The 23,951-nt window shown below is 40.4% G+C and overlaps 2 protein-coding genes across 5 annotated transcripts in view; one reads left to right on the top strand and one right to left on the bottom strand.

Moving 5' to 3' along the window:
• Positions 1-6,311, bottom strand: part of tmod2 (tropomodulin 2) — a 28,235-nt gene extending 21,924 nt beyond the window's left edge. The window contains exons 1-3 of one of the 4 annotated variants that reach the window (XM_028583542.1): positions 6,177-6,311; positions 5,451-5,507; positions 5,130-5,223 (exon numbers count right to left, since the gene is read on the bottom strand). The gene's annotated coding sequence lies outside the window, so the exon portion shown is untranslated. Of the gene's footprint in view, positions 1-2,287; positions 2,426-5,129; positions 5,224-5,450; positions 5,508-6,176 lie in introns of those variants that run through there. The other 3 variants (XM_028583550.1, XM_028583533.1, XM_028583559.1) reach the window with 3 other exon arrangements.
• A 1,923-nt stretch (positions 6,312-8,234) lies between these two features.
• leo1 (LEO1 homolog, Paf1/RNA polymerase II complex component) lies at positions 8,235-23,663 on the top strand. Its single transcript, XM_028585540.1, has 14 exons — positions 8,235-8,773; positions 9,567-9,718; positions 10,467-10,756; positions 11,423-11,625; positions 11,983-12,087; positions 12,674-12,768; positions 12,991-13,139; positions 13,391-13,475; positions 13,611-13,705; positions 13,811-13,945; positions 17,447-17,582; positions 22,597-22,789; positions 22,925-23,022; positions 23,320-23,663. The coding sequence occupies exons 1-14, from the start codon at positions 8,716-8,718 to the stop codon at positions 23,452-23,454; spliced, it is 1,929 nt and encodes a 642-aa protein (XP_028441341.1). The 5' UTR covers positions 8,235-8,715; the 3' UTR covers positions 23,455-23,663.
• Positions 23,664-23,951: the final 288 nt, after the last annotated feature.

The raw sequence follows: 23,951 nt of genomic DNA on the forward strand, positions 1-23,951 counted from the left end.
GCTCAGCTACTGCAGGATATTATCACAGCTACCTGGGAGGAAGGAGATTAGCCTTTCAAGCTGCAATGAAGCTAAGCTAATGCTAGTGCTAGACAAGCAAGGTGGTGAAACAAAATAAATAAACAATCAATTTTGAACCATGAACACAGTGCTAAACTGGAGAACCTCACACTTATACAAGTACAGTTTTAACTTGAGCATTATATCTGACCGATTCTAAATATCCCATGAATCCAAATCATATGAAAATGTTGTGTGTGAGTGTTGGGTCCACAAGAGCGGTCGTCTGTGCTATGATCGTGGAATAGAGCCAGGATTTGTTTCTCATGACGTCATTACAAGCCTTTGTTTGCACGTTTAGGAAAGGGATGTTTTGTTCATCTTTCATAATCAACACCGAGATGTCCAGGGACACAAAAAACACATTATGAGACTCTGGTGTATTCTGCAAAAAAGCCCTCATATCTATGCCTAACTTTTCATTTCCTTCCAGTCAAATATTTTCTAGCCAGTGAGAAAACATGTGAAAAGATTGGTCTTACTCTTGCATCAAATGAAGTTTGATTTATCGCTTTCTTGGTTCTAATTTTGGTTAAATTACCCAGACTAATTCTAATAATGTGCAGAAGGCAATGATGAGATGACATTTCTGGCCAAGATCTGGAAAAAGCAAAGACGTCAGTCTTGGATAAGCTTTAAGTCACACACACAGTCGCGCATACACATAATGCTCTTATGACAAGATCAGCTCAAAATAACACCATTTACCATATTATTCTACTTTTCACTTTGCTGACATATAACTCAACACATCTAAAACAACCGCCACTGTTTACAGCGAGGTCCAGTACTTTGGAGTATTGGACAGAAGAGCATGCGGACAGAGATAATGATGGCAATGGGTGGGCTGCGACTGAAGTGGAGACACTGAGAGGATCTATTAGTCCAACCTTATGGATTCTTTTCTCCTTCTCTCTACTAATCCTTCAAGATAACAACAGATGGCTCTGAGCCAATAATAATACTGCAAACCTGTCTGCACACAAGGGTCACCTTACACACACCTGTACAACTCAGGCTATTTTGGGGCACAAACATATTATTGGGGACTGCACAAGTCACAAATATAACCACTTAAGTTCATCTGACAGGCTAAATGTTTAGTGATAAAAGTTCAAGTGATAAAGCCTGGCTGAATTAACAAAGGCTATGTAAGATGTATGATCACTAGGGCCAGACAGATGCGGGCTTTTTGAGACCGATACCAATACTGATTTTAGAGGGGAAAGATTCAGTGATTACCAACATGGCGGCCAATATAGTGATTTTTTGAGCTGGAATAAAAATAGGCCTGCTCTGTGTGGATTGTGTAGCGATTTTGCGCAAGGTACGCAGTAGGCTGCTTTTCTAAACAAATAACTTTGTTAAAAGAATATTTTACAATAATATACACACAACGCATTACATTTTCAACCAATTCTAGAAATAAAGATCATGCAAGCATCAAGCATCGTTTTCTGCATTATACGTTCTGTAAACAAGGTTTTCATATCGGCGCATATCGGACATAGGACAACGTATAGGCCTACACTGATAACAATAGATACAGATATGCCTGTGATTGGAGATGTTCCACTTCCAATATAATTTCTTCCCTCCCGATACCAATTCCTGAACTTGCGTATCGGTAGACACCGGGTACAAATCCAATACCAGTGCATTTAAAAATAAATATACTATTATTATTTTTTAATAATAATAATAAAATAATAATAATCGCCTACCATCCTTCCTTCAACTCATTTATATTTATTTTATTTTTTATAATACTAACCCTGTATAGATGTGATACGACTGCTGTCTCAGGTTAAATATTGCTTGGCCGATGGTATTGCTGCTTGTAGAATTCTTCAAAACCAAATTGTACCCCAAAATTACTTACAGAAGGACCCCAAACCACTTAATATGCAACTCCACTGTTGAGCCTACTAGTGACTTACTGATTTACCTGACAGAGAACGCTGCAGATTCAGAATGTAATGTGGCGTAATCAGACATTAGCGTCACGGACTCATGGCATTGCGCGTCTCTTTGTAAGACACGTTTTAATGCTCGCCTAGCTGCTAGCGTGGCACGCCCTCATACTCTGCTTCTGACTGGGTAGTGGTCCTTCCAACTCCCAACTAGGGATGTAACGGTTACCGGTGTTACGGTAAACCACGGTAAAAAAGTTGATGACATGAATTAGCGTTTTCATTTAAAATATCATTATTATCACGTGGATTACCACGGTGTGGAAATCCTGTGTTTAATCCTTCCCAGCTTCATCAGAGCCTCCTGAAGTTGCCGCGCGGATGCACTGCGTTGCCTACAACATGCGTTTCTTGAAGTTGGAATCATGGCGGAAGGAGGAGATGACAGCGCTCAGGACATTTATCAGCCTTGTAAAAAAGGCCATAGTAACACTTGCTCTCTCTCCTGAGATGATTGACCAATCAGTGACGAGAGTCATATCTTTGATCTCCTGCCAATCACTTGGCTCAGACAGGAGAAGGGGACAGAACAGAAGCTGTAAACTGACTTTTTTCTTTATCATTCCTTTCCCGTTTTCAGACTTGTTGAAGTGAAGTGTGTTTAGCCTAGAACATAAGTTAAAACTATTCTGTAGCTTGCTAAACTGTCATGGGTTTTACTTCCTCATTATCTGTGTAAACGTTAAAGCTACGTTTATTCATATTGTGTGGATAAGTTAAGCCCGCATTATGATGTGACATTTATTTGGAGAGAGAGAGAGAGAGAGAGAGAGAGAGAGAGAGAGAGAGAGAGAGAGAGAGAGAGAGAGAGAGATTATCGCCTTGATAATAATGCTGTTGCTGTGTTTCGTATAGCTGACAGATGTGCAGATTGTTTAATATTACTTGTGCAGCCAGCCACGTGTTGATATTCGGGTTGTGTTAGGGCAATTATCTAGCAACGTGCAATCGCCAGTAAACAGACTAGAGCTGTGGAACCACGTGCTTAGCTATTAAAGGTATATTACACGGTTTGCTCAGCTATGGATATGTGTGCTGTAATAGATGTGGCTTATTCTCAGTTTGTGTTACTGAGCAATATGATACATTTATGTTAATTTTTACAGAGAAATGCATGTAATTCTTAGTATTGTTTCTAATAAGCTGGTGGCTATAACATTTAGTTTAGGTAAATAATGTTCATAGTAAGTCAGATGCTTATTAATGTGCTTTATTATTTGCTTATATTTCAGAATCACATCCAAGTTCACATGTAATGTCAGATACAACTTCATAGTTAACTTCATGTTTGAGTTGTAAATAAATCTTCCTGGATCTCAAAGTCAGACATCTCTGGTTAAGTGGCTCTTAGGGACATATAAGATATTATTTTAACATTAGCTACCCATTAGCTAGTACTACTAGCTCCATTATTTAGCGGGGGATTTTCTATGCTAATTTCGAGGCTGCTGCTCTGCACTTGTGTACGGAGATCTTGAGACACTTTTTACCGAGACGAGAAATCTCGTCACGTTTAAATCTCTAATAGAAGAGGAGAAAGTGAAATGTAAAATATCCGTTTCGACCTCTGTCATCACCACCTCGAACAAAGCTTAACCATGTTTTTAAGTGAAATGTCTGAACATGTTTGAGGTCAAATGGTGGGGTTGCATCTGCAAAAAAAGCGATGTTGACAGACCAACTGTAAGATTATTTGGGCCATTAAGTATGTGATATGATACCAGACGCCATCCCAGATATCTCTGGCTTATATTATATTACCCTTAGCAGCTAAAAAGTTAATCTCTGTCAAGTATAACATTAGCAATCAATATCCAGGTTGCCTGCACTATTTTAGATCTCAGAGGCAGGAGGAGGAATAGCAACTTGCAGCTCGGAGATAAACAGGAAGTACTGACTGGTTATTACATTATTATAGAGCACCGTCCCATCAACGCACAAAAAGACTATAGTTAGTATGACCCAGCTCTGCTACCCATGGGACAAGAGTCTGCACTTCCTCCCACTTACAGTTTTATTCTCTACCTTTCTGTCTCTCCACCCTGTTGTTACTCAGTTCTCCTTCATCCTTTTTAAAAAGGTGCCTTAAAGTGTCAGAAATGATAGGAAACAGATGGAAAGAGACCAAGATAGCAACAGAGGGTCTGATTATGCAGTCGCTAAGGTATGTTCACTGCAATACATGAACAAGTAGAAACAATAGAGAAGATTTTTTTGTCTTGTTTTTTGTCATCAGTCAATGTGTCTGGAAAATAAAACAAGCGACATTTATGTTGTTTATCCACTCAAGCATGTTCTGTCCCTCCAAATCTTGTACAGAACTGGCAAGGGCCCGACAGGAAGTGGTGTGATCTCAAACAAACACACATGATTTGTATACTCCCCTGTTTCAGCCACACACACAGATTTCAAGTTGTGCCTTGCCTTTCAGCTCAACACGGACTTGCAAGGGCTGCAGTAAAGATACAGGTTCAAGAAAGGTTGCCACTTTCACGACTTTGTTAAAAACGAATGACAATCGCTTAGTGCTGGGTGATATGGAGAAAATCAAATATCACGATATTTTGACCAAATACCTCGATATCGATACTGCAACGATATTGTAGTGTTGACTATTGGTGCTTTCACAAAATATTTACAAAATGAGATTTTTGATAAATAATCATCAGTAATGTGGATATAATGACAAAGTTGGTAAAAGCAAATAATAGAACAGTTACAACAGTCTGGTAAGTTCAAAAAATGACAACACTTTACGGTAATGCAGCCTTTAAAACCAGGAAAAGACAACACTTAAGCCATATTACGATATCCAAAATCTAAGACCATAGCTAGTCTCATATCACGATATCAATATAACATAAATATATTGCCCAGCTCAACAATCGCTATTGTCTAGTCTGGCTGCATTACACCAAGGGTGTAACCAAACACTCACAGCCAGGTTTCACTCTCCAGTGGATAGGTATGCAGGTTAAACAAATCCTATCTGAGGAGCCTGTTTATCTGCAATACTGCACTGCAGAGCTTGGTATGGTAGGCAGTATCATCAAAAATGCCATGTCAGCGGTCACCACAACATTCCACTCAAGTTACCTGCTGCACACCTTCAGGAAGGTCGCCTTGCTTCAGGCGTCCTAAGACTTGGACCACACCCTTCATTCACCATTGAGCCCTGCTGCTGGCCGAACTAACTTTGTGAACACACACACACACACACACACACACACACACACACACACACACACACACACACACACACACACACACACACACACACACACACACACACACACACACACGTAAACCCTCGCATTAGCTCTTGAACAAGGAGCGTTTCAGTAGACTCAGTGACACAATGGCCTTGCACCTATCAAACAAGCAGAACTGCAGCTAAAGTCACAGCCTTGCCCTTACCCTGCACACTGGTGTGAGTCATCCCACTAAGAGCACGTCCTCGTTAACACTGAAACTCTTGTGAAACAGACAATCACGGTATTGATGGCCTGTCTGTAAAATGCCTCGTCAAGTTGACAGGGATGGGCAGCTAAGATTAAATGTACCCTATATACAAACAAGCAAGTCACAGGTTACACAATGAAAGAACCATCAACCGAACAGATAACACAATCATTAGATGGAATCAGTAGTGACATAAAATGGCATAACATATCGCACTACTAATAATAACGTTATGTTCATTTGGTCGTAAGTTAGCTGCCCTATCTGAAATAGTTTCATCCATCTCTTGTGGACATAGCGGGTTACGGAACGGCGTAAGCTAACTCTCTCTTGATATGTTTATGATTATCACACTCACAGTAAATACGCTGATCGTGATTATCATCGCCTAGCAAAAGATACCACACATTAGCTAGAAATAGTTACAGCCAGACCTATCGGTTTTTGGGACATTTACTTTGACAACTTAGCTACATTTCTCGGATACAGTAACACCATGCGAAACAGCCCGATGACATATAACGTTAGCAGCTAACACGCTAACGTTAACAGTTGACTCAAGTTGCTAGCCTAGTAGCTAAACCAGCACATATGCAAGTGGCAGTAAGTAAAACAGTACAGCTAGCAAGTTCACTGATTTGACATACCAATTCCAATAACCCGAGCTATCTATGTCCTTACCTGAGGCTAATGGGACCTAACTAAGGAATCTCAAAATAACGCCCGTCTTCCCACTGAATGCGATATCTTCAGTGCTTGATTTCTCACTCAGCCCAAGGGCGGTAACCATAGCTAGATAGGGAGAGCCAGAGCATTCTCAGTGATGTCTGACTGAACCAATAGACAGATAGTCTGTCGGGCGTGAACCAATGGTGTAAATTAGCCCACCCTTTTCATCTAGAAGAACCAATCAGATGAGATATATGGAAAGAAAATAAGATACATACAATAAAATAAATGAACGGCCTAGTGTTAACTAGTTTAGCTCTAATACATTTTTACTGTCTACGAAAAAGATGTATCTGTATCCTGTGAACCAGGACTGAAAATGTATTGCCACCAAGAACAATTGTATCACTGTAGGCCAATTATTTAGATTTGGATGACTGCACACTCATTATGACATCTCCATAATAACTATGCAAACAACATCTGCTGTTTAAGACCAGAAAAAGCACTTAAAGACCCCTGAAAAAGCGGACTTTGAGATAATATCACCACAACTAGACCAATGTGGCAGAGGTGGAATTTATTTATTTATTTTGTATTTAACCTTTATTTAACCAGGTCCGTTGAGAACAGGTTCTCATTTGCAACGGCGACCTGGCCAAGAAAAGCATAGGCGTGCAAGACAACAATTAGTTTCACTTTCAATACAGTGCAAGAATACAGAATATTATATGCTACATAAGTAGTGGGCATTACAAATGCCGGCACGTAGTGAGGTGTAAGTAAGTCGATGGATGTGCAATATACATGAACAGATAAATATCACTGCTGAGATGGTGTAAAGACTAAGAGTCGATTGTGTAAAGAGTCAATAAACAGTTAGTCTAGTGAGCTAGTTAGTGAAGTAGATCAGTTGTAACACAATGTATATGAATAGACAGTCTAGATAAATGCTGAAGTGTATAGTCAAATACAGTTAGTGCAAGTTGCGGTCTACAATTACAATATGAGAAATAAAAAGATCTAAGATACAGAATAGTAATTAAAAATAAGGTAGTTAAGCACAAATTAACATTGTTACACTGAGTAAATGTTAGGTTTAATACAGAGAAAGTTGAAGTGTTTCAGGCAAAATGTAAAAGCGTTTGGAGTGAAGTCTGTAGATCAAAGACGATATCAAGCAACTCTCCAGGTGCTGCCAAGAAGCAGCGGACTATAAACTACCACGGAGACCTGGAAAGATAGACTAAACACACACACATACACGTGTGAAACAAAAATATCTCTCTCTCTCTCTCTCTCTCTCTCTCTCTCTCTCTCTCTCTCTCTCTCTCTCTCTCACACACACACACACACACACACATAGGCCTACACACACTGGCACACAAAAAACACAGTGTGTGGGTAGCTCATCCTCTTTTTACACTGTTACACAACAGCGAAGATAGAATTTCAAGTACCCTCTCGGTTCACACAATATATGCACTGAAACAAGATGCCTTTCGGTAAGAGATGTGGCCGCTGAAATCAGATGAATGATAATCAGTGAAAGGTAGGCCTACCGAGAGGAAGACTTCTTCACTGCCATTTTAAACAAGTTATACACCAGAGTGAATTACATTAGGTATCTGTCCATTCATAATTTGTTTTTGTTTTTTTATACAATCACAATAACATTGCTATATTCCTATTGTGAACCATTAGTCTAGCATCACTATGATAAACATAAAGTTCATTCTTGTGTCAAAACAAAGCTTATATAATTAATTACAAGCATTATCAAGCATAGAGATTTTTATATATAAAAATATAATTTAAGTGGTTGTAAAAAGAGAGACAATTGTCTCTCTTTTTAGGGTTAGGGTTAGACCTTTTTAGAACCTTTGTCAAGTTTAGATGTGTAAACGTCAAGATCGCCGTTCACGATTTAACACAATGGGTGTATGATTGTTTAATATGCAGGCTTATAGCCTACACTTATGCAGAAACACACCTTATAAACATCCAGAAGAAGACTAATTCTGGCGTACAGGGACGCGTAGAAAAGACGTGGAATTCACGGCCAGAAAAGACGTGGAATTCACGGCCAAGTGACGTCAAAGACGTCGGTTCAACTTTCATTTTGGAACTATTTTTCAACCATGACGGGACGTCTCGGACGGACGTCTTTTCAACGGTCATTAAACGTCCAAATGTTTGCTGGAAAGTGTGAAGAAAGTGATGGAAACCGGATGGGAAGGGTTTTTTGTTTGTCTGATTTTTAGCCTATATGCTCTTCAAAAATATATGATGGAAAAAAGGCATTTGTACGTTTAAACTAGAAAAAAATATTTGTCAAACATGACATTTTTCCATTTATTTTATGTTGAGACAACCCTAGTTTTTAACAGTCTACGAGACAAGCACAGACCGTGAGTTTACCGCCACCTTGTGGCCGTTATTGCTCAGTACACCAACATGTCCGCCTCAGCTTGAACTCGGAAACAAAACCTTTCCTCGAAGCCCGGCGATCATTTCCTGTAGGTCACATTTTTACTACAGTTTGGAAGAAATGGCGGACATCGATGAATTGTTCGGGAGTGATGGAGACAGCGACAATGAGCAGCGAGGTAACGTTGAAAGTCGTTAAGCTTATTAGGGATATCGAGTTTTTCCTGATGCTAAGCAGAAATTAGCTTTGCCCGAAGGATGATCCTGAAAGTTAGCTACGTTAGAAATTATGCATTAACGGGATGTTTTCTAAAAGCTAGCTTTGTTATAAACGAGTACACGTTTGTTTTATCCTTCATTTAGTTAACTTTTTACGTTAGCTAGCGTTCACAAGCTAGCTATTTGCATATATAAAAAACATAAATAACTAGGCTATTTCTGTTAGCTAGCAGAGCTGGAAGTCGTTCCAACTTACGTTACACGACTGCATCAACGTAAACGTTACATTGTTTGTCAAGCACATGTTCTCATCAAATGTGCAGCACAACTCAGCTCTGTTAATTTCATCAGTAAATTCCCAGTTTCACATCAGTTTCGTATACTTGAGTTATTCACCAACTTGTTAGTGTCATGACCATTTGTTGCACAGTTATTAGACAGTTCCATAACCGGTTGACAACTTTGACATTTGGAATTCTGTGTTTTCCTTCACATATATATATATATATATATATATATATATATATATATATATATATAAAGACATTTTCACCATAAATTGGTGCGTAAAAATTAATCAGTACGCAAGAAATTAAACATTTGGCCCGTTCTTAGCCAGGAAAAACCCTGAGATTTGATATAGAACTGTGCTAGAGTAATTACGAAAAGAACTGTAATGTGCTAAAATCGTGTCACCAAGTCACCACAACATGAACCAACTGTAAAATGATAAACTGCATTATTGTGTTTCAGAGTCTGGCTCTGGTTCCGGTTCAGACTCGGAGCCCGAGAGACCCCGATCCGCCAGCAACGCCTCAGGCAGTGGCAGCAACAGTGAGAGGGAACGAGATGATGATGATGAGGAAGAGGAAGGCCAGGAGGCAGGGAAACCCAGTATTAATAAGGTGTGTGCCTGTTTGACTGATGACACCCAGCACCAAAAGTGTGGATTTAGTCTTACCCCTATCCAATAGTCACTCAAACATTTAATAGAGTCAAAGTCCCTCCCCTTATGGTGGACCTCATGGGACCTTCATTTGGAGAAAAAAATATGAATGATAGTGAACGGAGAGAGGCAAATTTATTTTTTGATCCCATTTGAATTGAGCCATGGATTACAAATATGATGTTTGTCAATTTAAAAGATAATTTTTCAACCAAAGAACTGGTGTGTTTTATCCAGTGAAGTGTTATCAGCAGATAAGCAAAAGAACAAGCAAGATCCTCTGCTCATTTGAGTAACGTCACATCCCCGGTACGATACACACAGACATCGTAGCTTCAGCGAGACGTCATCCATGAGACTTTGAAGTGTGTGGTCTTTCTAATTACGTATTTTCACAGTCTTATACTATTTATCTTGCCCTCACCAAAAATGATGGCAAGATAAATATGTGCTGCTGATTTGAAAAGTGCTGGAATGGTGCATGTGCACTCAGACAGATTGAAAAAAAAAAATAAATAATGAAATGTTTTGCAGCCAGTATATGCTATAGCGTAATTATTTTTCCCAGCAGCATGTTAACCCTACCTTTTTACACCAGGGGTCTGCCACCATGAATGCATTGTCAAGCTGCTCGAAACACTGAGTAATTGACAAACATTGTGTGCGCCTCTCTTACAAACGTACTCACCTTTCCTTCTACTGCATAGGAGCTGTTTGGAGACGACAGCGAGGATGAGCAACACAGTCAGCACAGCGGCAGCGAGAACCAGTCCGACCGCTCAGGGAACCAGTCGGACGCCAGCATGCGCTCGGACCAGCAGGACAACGACCACTCTGATGCAGAGCAGCACAGCGGCTCAGAGCGCGGACATCAAGACGAGGATGAAGACGAGGAGGACGGGGGCCGCCGGTCAGACGGTGGAAGCCCGGCTGGCAGCGGGATGTCAGGAGCAGGGAGCCCTCGCTCTGAGAGGGGCAGTGTCCGTTCAGACAGAAGGTACGCCGACACACACTGCGTCAGTGTTTAACTGAGATAACATTAGTGATGCCCGAGGGGGACCCCAACAAATACACTATTTCCTCCAGGTTTATAAAACTACAGTGCCCGGCAGTTGACATTTGTTAAACTTTTATCAAAACATTTTTACTTGTATTTCTTCATCTTGGAGGACAAAAAACAAAAAAACTACCTGTATTGTTATGAGACACTTTCCTTTGTAGTAGGAAGTAGGGCTGCACGATGTGAGGAAAATATCTAATTGCGATTATTTTGACTGATATTGCGATTGCAATATGATTCACGATAATGGATATCATTTTTGTATCATTATTCTCATTTTCATTGGAAAAAGAAAAGTGTGATTTATTTTTATTTATTTTCTTGGCGAGGATCTGTACCAAACAAAGATATTTTTTTCTTTAGTCTGTAGGATACGATTTGTAGGCCGGGACGTCTCTGCAGCACCACAATACTTAATTTTAGAATGGTTTGACACATATTTTGCCTTTAACAAATATTGCGCCCCCCCATGCGATTTGGATATTGCACTAGTTCATATTACGATTTCGATAAAATTGCGATTTAATTGTGCAGCTTCACTGTAGGAAGACCAGATTTTAATTTCTTGATAGATTTCTACCAACGTGTTTGTTTTTAAACCAGCGTGCACAGTGATCCTGCGACTCCGCAGTCAGGGCCGGGCACCCCTCACTCTGAAGCTTCGGGCAGGGAGAACCAGTCAGATGATGAGAAGTGGGGAGGAAGGGCTAAGAGCGACCAGTCAGAGGATGAAGAGGAGAAACGACATTACTCTGACGAAGAACGGGAGAACTCCGATGACGAGGGGCCGAGGAACAGGAAGTCAGGTACTCCCAGGGTCCAGGTGGAGGAAATATTGTACATGGACTGGATCCCGAGCCATCCATCTGTGTTAATCTTGGCACATTGGATTTTGTGGAAGAGGATTAGGGCCCAATCTGAAATTGGTATCCTGAGCTCTGAGGTATTCAGAGCTGCTGTCCTATTAATCTCAGGACTCTGAGAATAAATTCACAGGACTCTGAGATTAATAGGAGATACATTTTTCTCTTAGACTTTTTGTACGTGGTAATGAGCCTTTTTTAATTAACTGTACGATTTGTTCATGTGTCCTGCACCTTCAGTTTATATCGTCAGGTGGAAATTATACTGCTTCATCACCTGTTGTGATTTTATTTTTTCAGAGTCTGCAAAGGGCAGTGATAGTGAAGATGATTTCCTCAGACAGAAAACCAAAGCAAGTGCCGCCTCCGACTCTGATTCAGACAGCGATATCGGAACAAAGAAAGGTAAGAAACCGCTTGAGCAAAGAAATATTTGTGCTCCTAACCTAACCTCGTTGGTTCACAGTAGAGATGGTCCGATACCAGTATCTGCTCCGATACTTCCTAAAACGCTGGTATCGGTATCGGGAAGTACTGGAGTTTATGCACCAATCCGATACCACGTAATAAAGCCCTATAGAAAATCTACGTCAAAGTAGTTCATTTATGTTCTTTTTCCATTCTAACTGACAATGTCAAATTGGATAATAAAAGAAAGTTCTGTGGCATTCATTGTTTGTGTTTGTTCATTTTTAACCTGAGCCACACAGACAACAAAGATAGAAATAATATCACATCCACGCAGGTAGTATACAATTGTTAAAACATAAGAAAATATATGACACGCGGATCGGTACTCTGTATCGGCCGATACGCAAGTTTGGGTATCGGAATCGGTATCGGGGAGCAAAAAATGGTATCGGGCCATCTCTAGTTCACAGTAGTATCAACGATTCAAATCTGAGTTTTACTTTTATTAGTTGCAGCTGAAGTTGGCCTTCGTTTTGCTCTCATGTACTTTAAAGCAGTCCCTCTTCCATTCTGTTCACAGTGAAGAAGACGGCAGCAGACGATCTGTTTGGAGAGGCTGACGACATCTCCTCAGACAGCGATGCAGAGAAGCCTCCGACCCCGGGACAGCCCCTGGTATGTGTCTGTCCTCTCCCTCTCTCTCTCTTTCCTCCTCTGATCACCACGTCTCTTAAATTGTGCCCAGTTCTTATTTGATAAGAGTTCCCAAATCTCTTTTTCTCAGAGCTTCACGCTAAGCCTCTCTGAGCTGATCCCTATTATCATGGCTCATTGAATCATACAGTGTTTTTTTGAAATGTTCTCTTCCTCTCCCTCTCTTTGTGCGTTTGTGTCTAGGATATGGAGGATGGGATGGAGGGGGATCAGGCAGAAGAGGAGCCTGCGCCCGAAACTCGTATCGAAGTAGAGATCCCAAAAGTCAGCACAGACCTGGGATCTGACCTTTATTTCGTCAAGCTGCCCAACTTTCTGTCTGTGGAGCCTAGGTCAGAACCTTGACACTGTCAATAAATGCAATATAAACACATTAAAAAAAGAAGGAAAGGGGATGATGAAAGGCATATTTTCAGACACTTACTGCCTCTGATCATTTTACTCTGCTGCTAGTGAGGAGGAGAATTGCGGGAGCTTTGCTTACTGTGTTCAGCTAACTTTTTTGAGTCTTGATCAGCGTAAAAGCATCTGTGTAACTTAAAGGTATACTCATTTAGATTTAAATTAAATCGCCCTTTTATAGGCCCTTTGATCCTCAGTACTATGAGGACGAATTTGAGGATGAAGAAATGCTGGATGAAGAGGGACGGACCAGGCTCAAGCTGAAGGTATGTAGTCCACATCATGTGTGCTTAGTTGTCCGTGTGGGAATAAATAAAAAGCGATTATAAGCTTCTAAAAAAATTTATATAAGGCTGGTGACGTCAAGAAAGTGACCAGAGTTTATTCTTTGTCTCCCACAGGTGGAGAATACAATTCGGTGGAGAGCCAAGAGAGACGAGGACGGAAATGAAGCACGAGAGAGCAACGCACGCATTGTCAAATGGTCTGACGGCAGGTGTGTGTTATGTCGAGCTGGATGTGGGAGGTTACTGCACCGTGAGCAGGACAGGCCCTGTACTTTCTGTGGTTTTTAAATGTCTTTTTTTTTTTCCTGCCACAGCATGTCCCTCCACCTTGGGAACGAAGTGTTTGATGTTTACAAAGCTCCTCTCCAGGGAGACCACAACCACCTGTTCATCCGACAGGGCACCGGACTGCAGGGACAGGCCGTGTTCAAAACCAAACTCACATTCAGGTAACCCAGTCACATGCAGTCTTGCGTAAAGTACTCGAAAGCAATACTTGAGTAAAAGTAAAAGTATCTTACCAGAAATTGACCTTAGAGTCGAAACCCACTGGAAGAAGTTAAAGTCACCTTTTAGAATATTACTTGAGTAAAAGGCTGTGTCTCATTCCGCATACTTCCGTCAGTACACTGCTAATGTGCACAGACTAGAGCCCGATCGATAAAGGATTTTTAAGGCCGAAATCTATACAAATATTTGGTGATTTAAAAATTCGATATATCGGCCGATATATATTTAAAAAAAAAAAAATCCAGAAACGCGTAGCAAAACATAAACAGATTTCCCTAACATTAGTTATTTGTAGTTATTTATAAGTCCTCACTCAAATATTATTATAATGCAGTTTAAAAATAAACTTGTTTGTTTTATTGTCACAACAGAACAGAGGAACATCAAAATATATTAAAGTTCTGATAAATAAAATGTATAAAAATACAAACTTAAGATATGAAGTTTAAAGGGTCAAACACGAGTGTTGCCAACAGGGACGTTGTAGAGCGCCCTCTGGTGGACAAACTGTGCAACGCCAACACTCACAACATGGTTGAAGGGTGTTTAGTCCGTTTTTATTTTATTTTTTAAATATTCATTTATTGGCCATTATAAATGCTGATACCAATAGTTTGGAAAATGCCTAATATCGGCCCACCGATATATCGGTGGGGCTCTAGCACTGACCGCTTACTGCCGTAGTGCCCACTTTTGATGGCTAGTATTGTCCCAAACGGAACACTTATGTTAAAACACTCAGTGGAAATGACAAGCGGGATGAGCGCGACGAACACAACACATGGCAGCTGATTGGACGAACACGTCACGTGGGTCTGGCTGCTCCCCAATTTCAAAACCGACCAAAATGTAGTTCCCCAAAACGTGTTTCTGAAAACATTTTAAGTGAGAAATGGGTCATACGGTGGCTGAATCTGTCTGTTTTTTTGATCAACAAAGGTCAGTTTAAAAGATTTTCGTCAGATTTTTCAGAGGCGGCGAGCCGAGCCGGCCGCTCCTCATTTGCATAAAGTAGCCTGGATTCAACTGATTTAAAACTTGCCGACGTCCCTGGTCCCTCCCCTTCCGCTTTGTAGTCAAGATGGCGCCCGTTTAGTGCAAGTAGGGTCCATCGTTCCACTCTGAACATTTTGAACGTTTTTAGGGGGTCATCCGGGTACTTTCAGTGCACTGGCTTTTTGCGTTGTCTACACAATATACTTACAACTAAGTGTTTGAAGTGTGCAAGTAGGCGGTTTGAGACACATCCAAAGTCTCAAAGTATCTGATATTTACTGTACTTAAGTATCAAAAGTAATTTAATATTAAATGTACTTAACTATTGGATGTAAAAATAAAAAAACACAACTTTGATTATGAAGTTTATTGTGGCTTCCTTATAGTGAAGCATAATATTCAGGTTTTTCCACACTTTCTTAAACATCAAGTCTGACATCAACAAAGAGAAAAACAGAAACAATTAAATTTTTTTGGCGAGAAAGAATCTTTCTCTCCAACGTACGAAAACATCTCTTGCAAGTAACGAAGTTGCTTAGGGGAATATGTAGTGGAGGAAAAGTATAAATTTTATTTTGGATATGTAGTGGAGGAAAAGTATACATTTTATTTTGGATATGTAGTGGAGGAAAAGTTTCCAGAAATATAAATAACAAAGTAAAGTACAGATATGTAAAAATTCTACTTAAGTACATAAACAAAGTATTTGTACTTTGTTACATTACAACACTGGCAACATGCCATTGTTGTCAGTGGTGACAGGCTGCTATTAAGACGTGAGTCTCACACACAGAGCCATGTTTTCACTTGAGGAAAAAAATGATGAGTGGTTGGAGAGACTCCTCCTCTGTCTGGCTCGCTGACATTCTGTCCGTGCAGTAAATAAGCCCCAGGCTGTCTCTTATTCCAAACAACAATATCAGCCTACATTCAAGCTCCATTCCGAATTGTACTCTATGCTGTAAATCCTGGATCACCTTATGCAAGCTGCCCAGGTTTCTCCCGAGAAGAAGTATGTAAGCCTCTTAGCACCCCCAAGTCCACCTGGATGTTCTGTCTCCTAAGACCACATGGGGCTAGTGGGACACTGGCCAAAGCTGCTTTAATGCAAAAAACAGTCCTCCACGCTGCCAGACAGGACATTGCCATTTGTTCTGATTGTGTATTATCATCAGAGCAGAGTTTTGATTAGGATTAGAGCTGAAGCGGCTCAGGGTACAAATGGTTAGGTAACAGTGTTTTTGTTTTTGTTTTGTTTTTTTATATAAGGGGTGACTTCACAACATAATGGAGCAAAAGCATTTAAGCAAGATGGATACAGAGTTTGGGCTTAGATTTTCTGTTTACAGCTGGTTGAGAGGCTCAATTTTCCAACAGAATAGATTTTAAATATGACCGACGTTGATCTGAAAGCGAAAGGTATGCATTCATTCACTGCATCACTTTCATGCTTCCAATAGCTTCCTAGTAGTCTCGGAGCAAAATCATGATAGCAGTAGGTTCAATCATAATTCTTTTTAAAAAATATGTTGAAAAAATATCTCTGAGAGCTGATTATTTAGGAAATCATTAAAGTTCTTTCTTGTTGAGGAAAATTGAGGCCATCGATGCAGGTAGAAAAAAAAATGCTGATTCCACTGAAACCACTGTAGTGCCAAAATAAGAAACGATCAATTTCATAAAAAACAATTGTGAGGTGGAGGATGTTCTGGTTTGGGGACAGTGGGGAAAACCGCAGCAACAGTGGTTTCCTGTGAGGTCTGCTGCCAGTTTCAAGCCATAGGCAACAAGTCTGAGGTATGTGATGCTTAAAGGTGCCCTGTGGCGTTTTCCTGCAAAGAAACCCATTTCTATTTGCTTTGCAGAATTTCTTATTGCACCATTGAGCTAAATAACGAATGAATGAATTGACTTCCTCATAAAAACATTTGCAAATCTGACTTTTTGAATATAACCCTACATTGTTTGTATCCATGTTTGCCTGCTAGCAGTCTTCCTTTTCTTTCTTTTCTGGCTTGTTGCTACGTTTCTTGGGGTGTTAAACGCCACCAAGTGTCAATCAGTGTAAGAGCGTGAAACCATTGGCAGGAATATGCATCACATTGCCCGTGTGCACAAGTTAGAGATAAGGTAAACCTTGATCCCAGAGGGGGAATTCGGTTGATACATCGGCCCAAAGACAGCAATATTACAGATAAATAAAGACGGTAAAAGAATAAATAATCTATCTTATTTCTAGATAGAAACATAGCCCACTCATAAAAACATTGTTCCGTAGCACTACTAGTGGTCACCAATGGTAACTCCACAGGACCTTTTTAAACGAGTGTGGAATTGAAGGTGAAAATGAAAGAAAGTGGTGAAAACTGTTTGAAGGAATGCTATTAAAAAAAAGAAGTCTCCTTAAGTCTGACATTGGTGGTGTGTTTCTTCTGTATTTCCAGGCCCCACTCCACAGACAGCGCCACCCACAGGAAGATGACCCTGTCTCTGGCCGACCGCTGCTCAAAGACGCAGAAGATCAGGATCCTTCCCATGGCTGGCCGAGATCCCGAGTCGCATCGCAACGAAATGATCAAGGTAACACGCTCTGTCCATTTGTGCTGTCCTGCTTGTCTTTTCCCCAGCCCTGTTTGAGAATGGTTTTGTTACCACAGGGACCAAAAAATGTGGCACGAGGCCAGTTGTTGACAAGCATCACGGCCAGTTACATAATGACATAAGCGGATGTGCTTACATAATGGGGTTGCAGTGGTCAGTGAAATGAAAATAGTGTCAGCAAGTTTGGAAGGGGGGGCTGGTTATGTTTCTATTGTCAGTGTCAACCTAACAAGTAGTGCTGATTTATAGTCTCACTGTGCTCAGCACTCACCTGGGGTGTGTTTGGCTAATGTGGTTGTTGAACGTAGAAACACAGCTTTGCTTAAAAACCTGTTAACATCCACCTCTTTTGCCTGATTTTCGCCTATTTCTTGTTCCCAAAGGGAAACGCTTATAACAGAAGAACTGTAAGGCCAAAATACATGTATGAGGCATCATTTGAAACCTAATTTCTTCTACTTTATAGACATGTGCTTGATTAGCATGTGATTAAAACAGAACATACACTACAGCAGTTCAAACATGGTTCAAAATAGTTATTTTGGTCCGTTCTAAAAAAACGTAATTTTTGAAAAAAAATAACAAAAAAATACTTGGTGCCACACTATGAAGGACACAACACAAACCTTCTACACCTTGTCAAGAAGACCTATATAAAGTTTCAGAACTCTAGTCCTAACCTAATGGGAGCTAGGGAGTTTTCTGTATTTGGTATAACAAGTGTCACCGGTGTGCCAAAACCTCTCCAAAACTTCTCCAAGTGACCAAATGTTGCTAAATGCTTTTACTCACTTCTATGCTATTAGAAAAAACATACGAAATACTTAAAATGACTTAAAAAACCTTTTTACATTCATTCAAACACTGTTGATCATATTTTTTTCTCATAAATCACATGTATGCGCATGCTGGCTCTGGGAGGCGGGGCTTAGGTCTGTTACCCATTCATTTGGACTGGTTCCCATTGGATATTCCTATCATGCTATATACCGTTGGAAAGGGAATGTGATTGGCTACAACTTCCATGATTGACGTGTTGATAGCCAATGACAGCTTTTTCTAAGATTGCTGCTCAGAGAGATGACGCAGGCGTATTGACGCCCACAGTGGGAGCGCTTGTTTGGGCGTCCGGGGCTGTCCCGGGGTGAAAACTTAACAGAAAAAGGTGGGGATAATTTCATTGTGTAGGCAGCAACCTGAGGAAAACAACTATACCCAGCAACACGGTGCAGGGCAAGGAGAAATATATTATTTCAGACGGAACGAGATCGGCTAATGAAGTTAGCAGACAGTTAGCGGACAATTAGCATGGGTTCTACAGGACAATATTCATAACCTGGATTAATTCTTGTGAAAAAACCTTGTTATCCTTTTGATCTGTGGACACTTACGGACTAGAGGAATATATATAAGCCAGGAATGGACGCGGATTGAGCGTTTAGGACAGCGTACAGGTAGGGAAGCATCAATTTTCTTTTTTTTTCTTTTTTTTTTCAAATAGCATGAGCACTAAGATCATGAATAATGCTTTGGTGCTTATGATTTCAGTAAAATGAACTGAATGATTCAATTGCAGAGAATTTTACGAATCAAACAATATACAGCATGTCCATATTGACAAAAGTTTTGAACTTTTGTGGGTAAATACTATTATGTAACACATCAGAACACGTCTGTTAACCCCCATCGGCCCGTCGGCGGGCCGGTGGGGGTTAACAGGTTAATACCTGCATCCTTTGTAACCGGTAAGTATCAATGAAGTCTGACTTCAGCCGGATCCGTAGGAGCTGGTAATGTGAAAATCTTAATAACGCGTGACACTTTCCTCGTCATTTTCAATTGTACGGGCAAGTTGCAGTTGTACATTTAACTACAATAGAACGTTTCAACGATTTTGTCGAAAATTGATTATTTTTTTTTTTGGTTTTTTTTTAATGGATATCTTAATTACCATTTGAAAGCAGCTTTTTATTCAAAAGTACAGCTTATTCAGTTGGAGGGGGGTGACTTGGAGGATGGAAAATGTTGAAATAAAAAAAACCTTCATGCAGTGAGTATAGTGTCAAAATATTGTAGATATTTTGGTTACAGACATCTGGGAAGTCTTAGACAAGGGAATATATTCTTAGTGCTTCTGTATACTGATATGTGATTCATCTGTCAGACCAGCGTGACAGTCATGCTTATAGTCCAGTTTTGACACAGAACTCTTTGGTTTAGCGCTCCCATTGTAGTGAGTTAAACCGATTAACATGGCTGCTGTTCAGCTGCACTTTCAGCTTGTTTGTGTTACATTTCTAGTGTATTTTCAGAGTTGGATGCAGCTCATGTGCTTGTAACATCTTGAGTTTGACTGTAGCCTCAGCCTTTTAACGGTTACCCCACTCTCCCTTTTCTTTCCTGTCTCTGCCTTGAGCCGACCATTCAAGATGGATAGAGTAGTTTATTAATCCCAGTAGGAAATGGCTTTGTTATAGCAGGCGTGTTACATCAATCACAAAACAATAAGCAGGATAGGGGTACTCAACGAGGTAGATATGAAACAAAGTACAGTAACAACCATAAATAACAGACTAGACTGAGACGAGAAACTGAAGAGCTTGGCCAATACTAAAATTTTAAATATATTCTGAAAATATACTGTACAATGATGGTGCAAATAGCATATGGTTAATATTGGTTAATATTTGAGTCAAAAATACCTGAAACTAATATGTAAACTATAGCTGAAACCCTCATCATGTATAATGTAATGTATAATCATTATTTTATTTTTTATATATATATATTTGGGCTGCTACTTCTTAGTTGATTAGTCGACTAATCGGTCGTTTTGGACCGTTCCTACTAAGATTTCTTTAGTCGATTAGTCATTTTTTATGCTTATTCATGCTTAATGACTTATTTCCAAGAAACTTCTGAACACATTTATGGTAAACACAAGATTTAAAGTGGTGCTTTTGCAGGATTAATTGTGGAGAAACTCAGTTTTACAGATGGTTAATTAACTACATTTATATTGTGCTTTTCTGGTCTTAACCACCTCTCAAAGCGCACAGCTCTGTCAATTAAATCAACTAATCGATTAGTCGACAAAATCGTATAAGTGTTAGTCGACTAAGAATTTCTTTAGTCGAGGACAGCCCTAATATATATACACACACACACACACACACACACACACACACACACACACACACACACACACACACACACACACACACACACAGTACTGTGCAAAAGTCTTAGGCGGGTGTGAAAAAATGCTGTAAACTAGGAATGCTTTCAAAAATATAAATATTTGATATATAAATATATTTATTTTTAACAATTTACAAAATGAGAAGTGAGCGAACAAATGAAAAATCTTAATCACATCAATATTTGGTGTTACTACCCTTTTCCTTCAAATCAGCATCAATTCTTATAAGCAAAAAGTCAGGGATTTTGTAGGATTGTAGTCCGGTGTATGATCAACCAATTATAGTATATAGGTAGTTATACTGCATCAGCAAGGTCTCTCCCAGAGAAATATTTCAAAGCTGACTGGTGTTTCAAGATGTGCTGTTCAAGCTCTTTTGAAAAAGCACAATGAAACGGGCAACGTTGAGGATCGTAGACGCAGTGGTCGGCTAAGGAAACTTAGTGCAGCCAATGAAAAACACATCAAGCTTATTTCCCTTCGAAATCGGAAGATGTCCAGCAGTGCCGTCAGCTCAGAACTGGCAGAAACCAGTGGGACCCAGATACACCCATCTACTGTCCGGAGAAGTCTGGCCAGACGTGGTCTTCATGGAAGAGTTGCAGCCTAACAGCCATACCTCCGATATGGAAACAAGGCCAAGCGACTCAACTATGCACAAAAACATAGGAACTGGGGTGCAGAAAAATGGCAGCAGGTGCTCTGGACTGATGAAATGAAATATTTGGCTGTAGCAGAAGGCAGGTTCGCCGAAGGGCTGGAGAGCGGTACAATTAGGGCTGAAACGATTCCTTGAATAATTTGATTACAAAAAATCCTCGAAGCAAAATTCTTGGCCTCGAAGCTTCGTTAAATCAATGTAATTAAGGTTGTCCGGCTCACTGTGTTTCCGCACGGAGGATTATTACTAGCACAATACTAGCACATAACAGGTTGACGCTTCTGTGGACACAAGACTGACGGCTCAGATTACAATTGCAGACATGAAGGAAGACGAAAATAGAGCCAAGGTCATTAAAAACTATCTTCAGCGTAAAGAAGAAACAAGAAGTCGTGCAAGTGATGGCATGGCACCCATAGATCCCTGATCTCAGCATCATGGAGTCTGTCTGGGATAACATGAAGAGACAGAGGGATTTGAGGAAGCCTACATCCACAGAAGACCTGTGGTTAGTTCTCCAAGATGTTTGGAACAACCTCCCTGCCGAGTTCCTTGAAAAACTTTGTGCAAGTGTGCCTAGAAGAATTGATGTTGTCTTGAAGGCAAAGGGTGGTCACACCAAATATTGATTTGATTTAGATTCCTCTTCTGTTCATTCACTGCATTTTGTTTATTGATGAAAATAAACTATTAACACTTCCATGTTTGAAAGCATTCTTAGTTTACAGCATTGTTTCATACCTGCCTACAACTTTTGCACAGTACTGTATATATTTGTGCTCTATTTAAAAAAAAAAAAAAAAAAAAAAAATGTTTGGGCTAGTGGACCACACATTATTTGATTGAAGAAATAGCTGACAAAGCCAAACCTGTTGATTAGTTTGAATAGATGACTGCATCCTACCTCAACAAAAACAATGGTCATTCTTGTAATATATCTAAAAATGTGGACAGACCACCTTACTGCTTATATTAAAAGACATGAATGAAATCCCCCCCCCCCTCTTACATAGAAGTTCCATAGAGTGAATTTCCTCTTACATAAATGATGCACTTAGATTACCAGCTCTAAACAAAATGTCAAACTTGAAGCCAGTAAAAGTCATTCCCACCGTTGTCTCTCCTGGCAGAAAGAGGAGGAGCGGCTGCGAGCGTCTATCCGCAGAGAGTCCCAGCAGAGGAGGATGAGGGAGAAGCAGCACCAGAGAGGCCTGAGCAGCAGTTACCTGGAGCCCGACCGCTACGATGACGAGGAGGAGGGCGAGGAAGCCATCAGCCTGGCAGCCATCAAGAGCAAATACAAGGGAGGAGGTGGCCTGAGAGGTGAGGACTAATACACGGTCACATTCTCCCTTTTTATTATTTCTCACAACATTTTTATGAAGTCACTGAGATCTAATGCATATTCCTCCTTTTTTTTTGTTGTTGTTGTTGTTGCCCCGTCTCGACCCAATCCAGAGGAGCGAGCGAGGATCTACTCGTCAGACAGTGATGAAGGCTCTGATGATGACAAGGCCCAGAGGCTGATGAAGGCCAAGAAGCTAGACAGCGATGAGGTAGGTGTAGTATCCTGCTGGACAGAGAGGGGGCAGTGTGACGCAGTTCACTGTGGAGCTTAAAAAAAAGCCTACTTGTCGCCTGTCATGTGAGCTGAACAAGACAAGAAATACTAGTCCTTCTATAGAACTTGCAGTTAAGTATGTACTGACTGTTGATGCCAAACCAAAGTTGTGGGACTTCCAAAAAACAAAGTGCAACTGAAACATGACAGACTGAAAGTACCGAGAAGCTGTACAGAATGACTGCTGCTGTCAGCATCAGAGCGTCATCGCTCCTCTTCTGTTTTTTTGCAGGAGGGCGAAGGTTCGGGCAAGAGAAAGGCAGAGGACGATGAGGAAATGGCCACCAAGAAGGCCAAGAAATATGTCATCAGTGACGAAGAAGAAGAGGATGAGGAGGTGGTGGAGGAGGAAGAAGATGACGAATAATTCACGTATTTTTTTTTTTTTAATCATTCCACTGTATTATCAGTGCTCAGCCCACATGGCATATAAACAGCCATATTTTGTTTTGTATATTTTCTTAAGACCTGTGTGTGGGTGAGTGTGTCTGTAGGTGTGATTGTGTGTTTGCTTGTTTATGTTGTGTATAGCAGAGGTGAGAAATAAAGAAATGGTTGTCTTATGTAACCAATGTTTCCAAAGGCCCCTTTTATCTCTTTTACCATAACGATTCATATGCATGAATCACACTGTTGGGAGTTAATGAAACAAAGTGCTTAGTCCAGTTTCCAAACAAAAAGAAGGTCAATCGGATAAGTGCTGTGGATTGATTTGGGATTAAATTGGGTAAATGGCATAACCGCATCGCCTGCCGCTCACTCGCACAACAAAACACATCATTGACCAGTGTTTTACCAGTGTGCCAATTTAGTTCAAATGAGTTCATGTGGATGGAAATGTGCCCTTGAGGAAAGAACTGCAGA

The sequence above is a fragment of the Perca flavescens genome, chromosome 1 (assembly GCF_004354835.1).
Source record: "Perca flavescens isolate YP-PL-M2 chromosome 1, PFLA_1.0, whole genome shotgun sequence".
NCBI classification, from domain to species: Eukaryota; Metazoa; Chordata; class Actinopteri; order Perciformes; family Percidae; genus Perca; species Perca flavescens.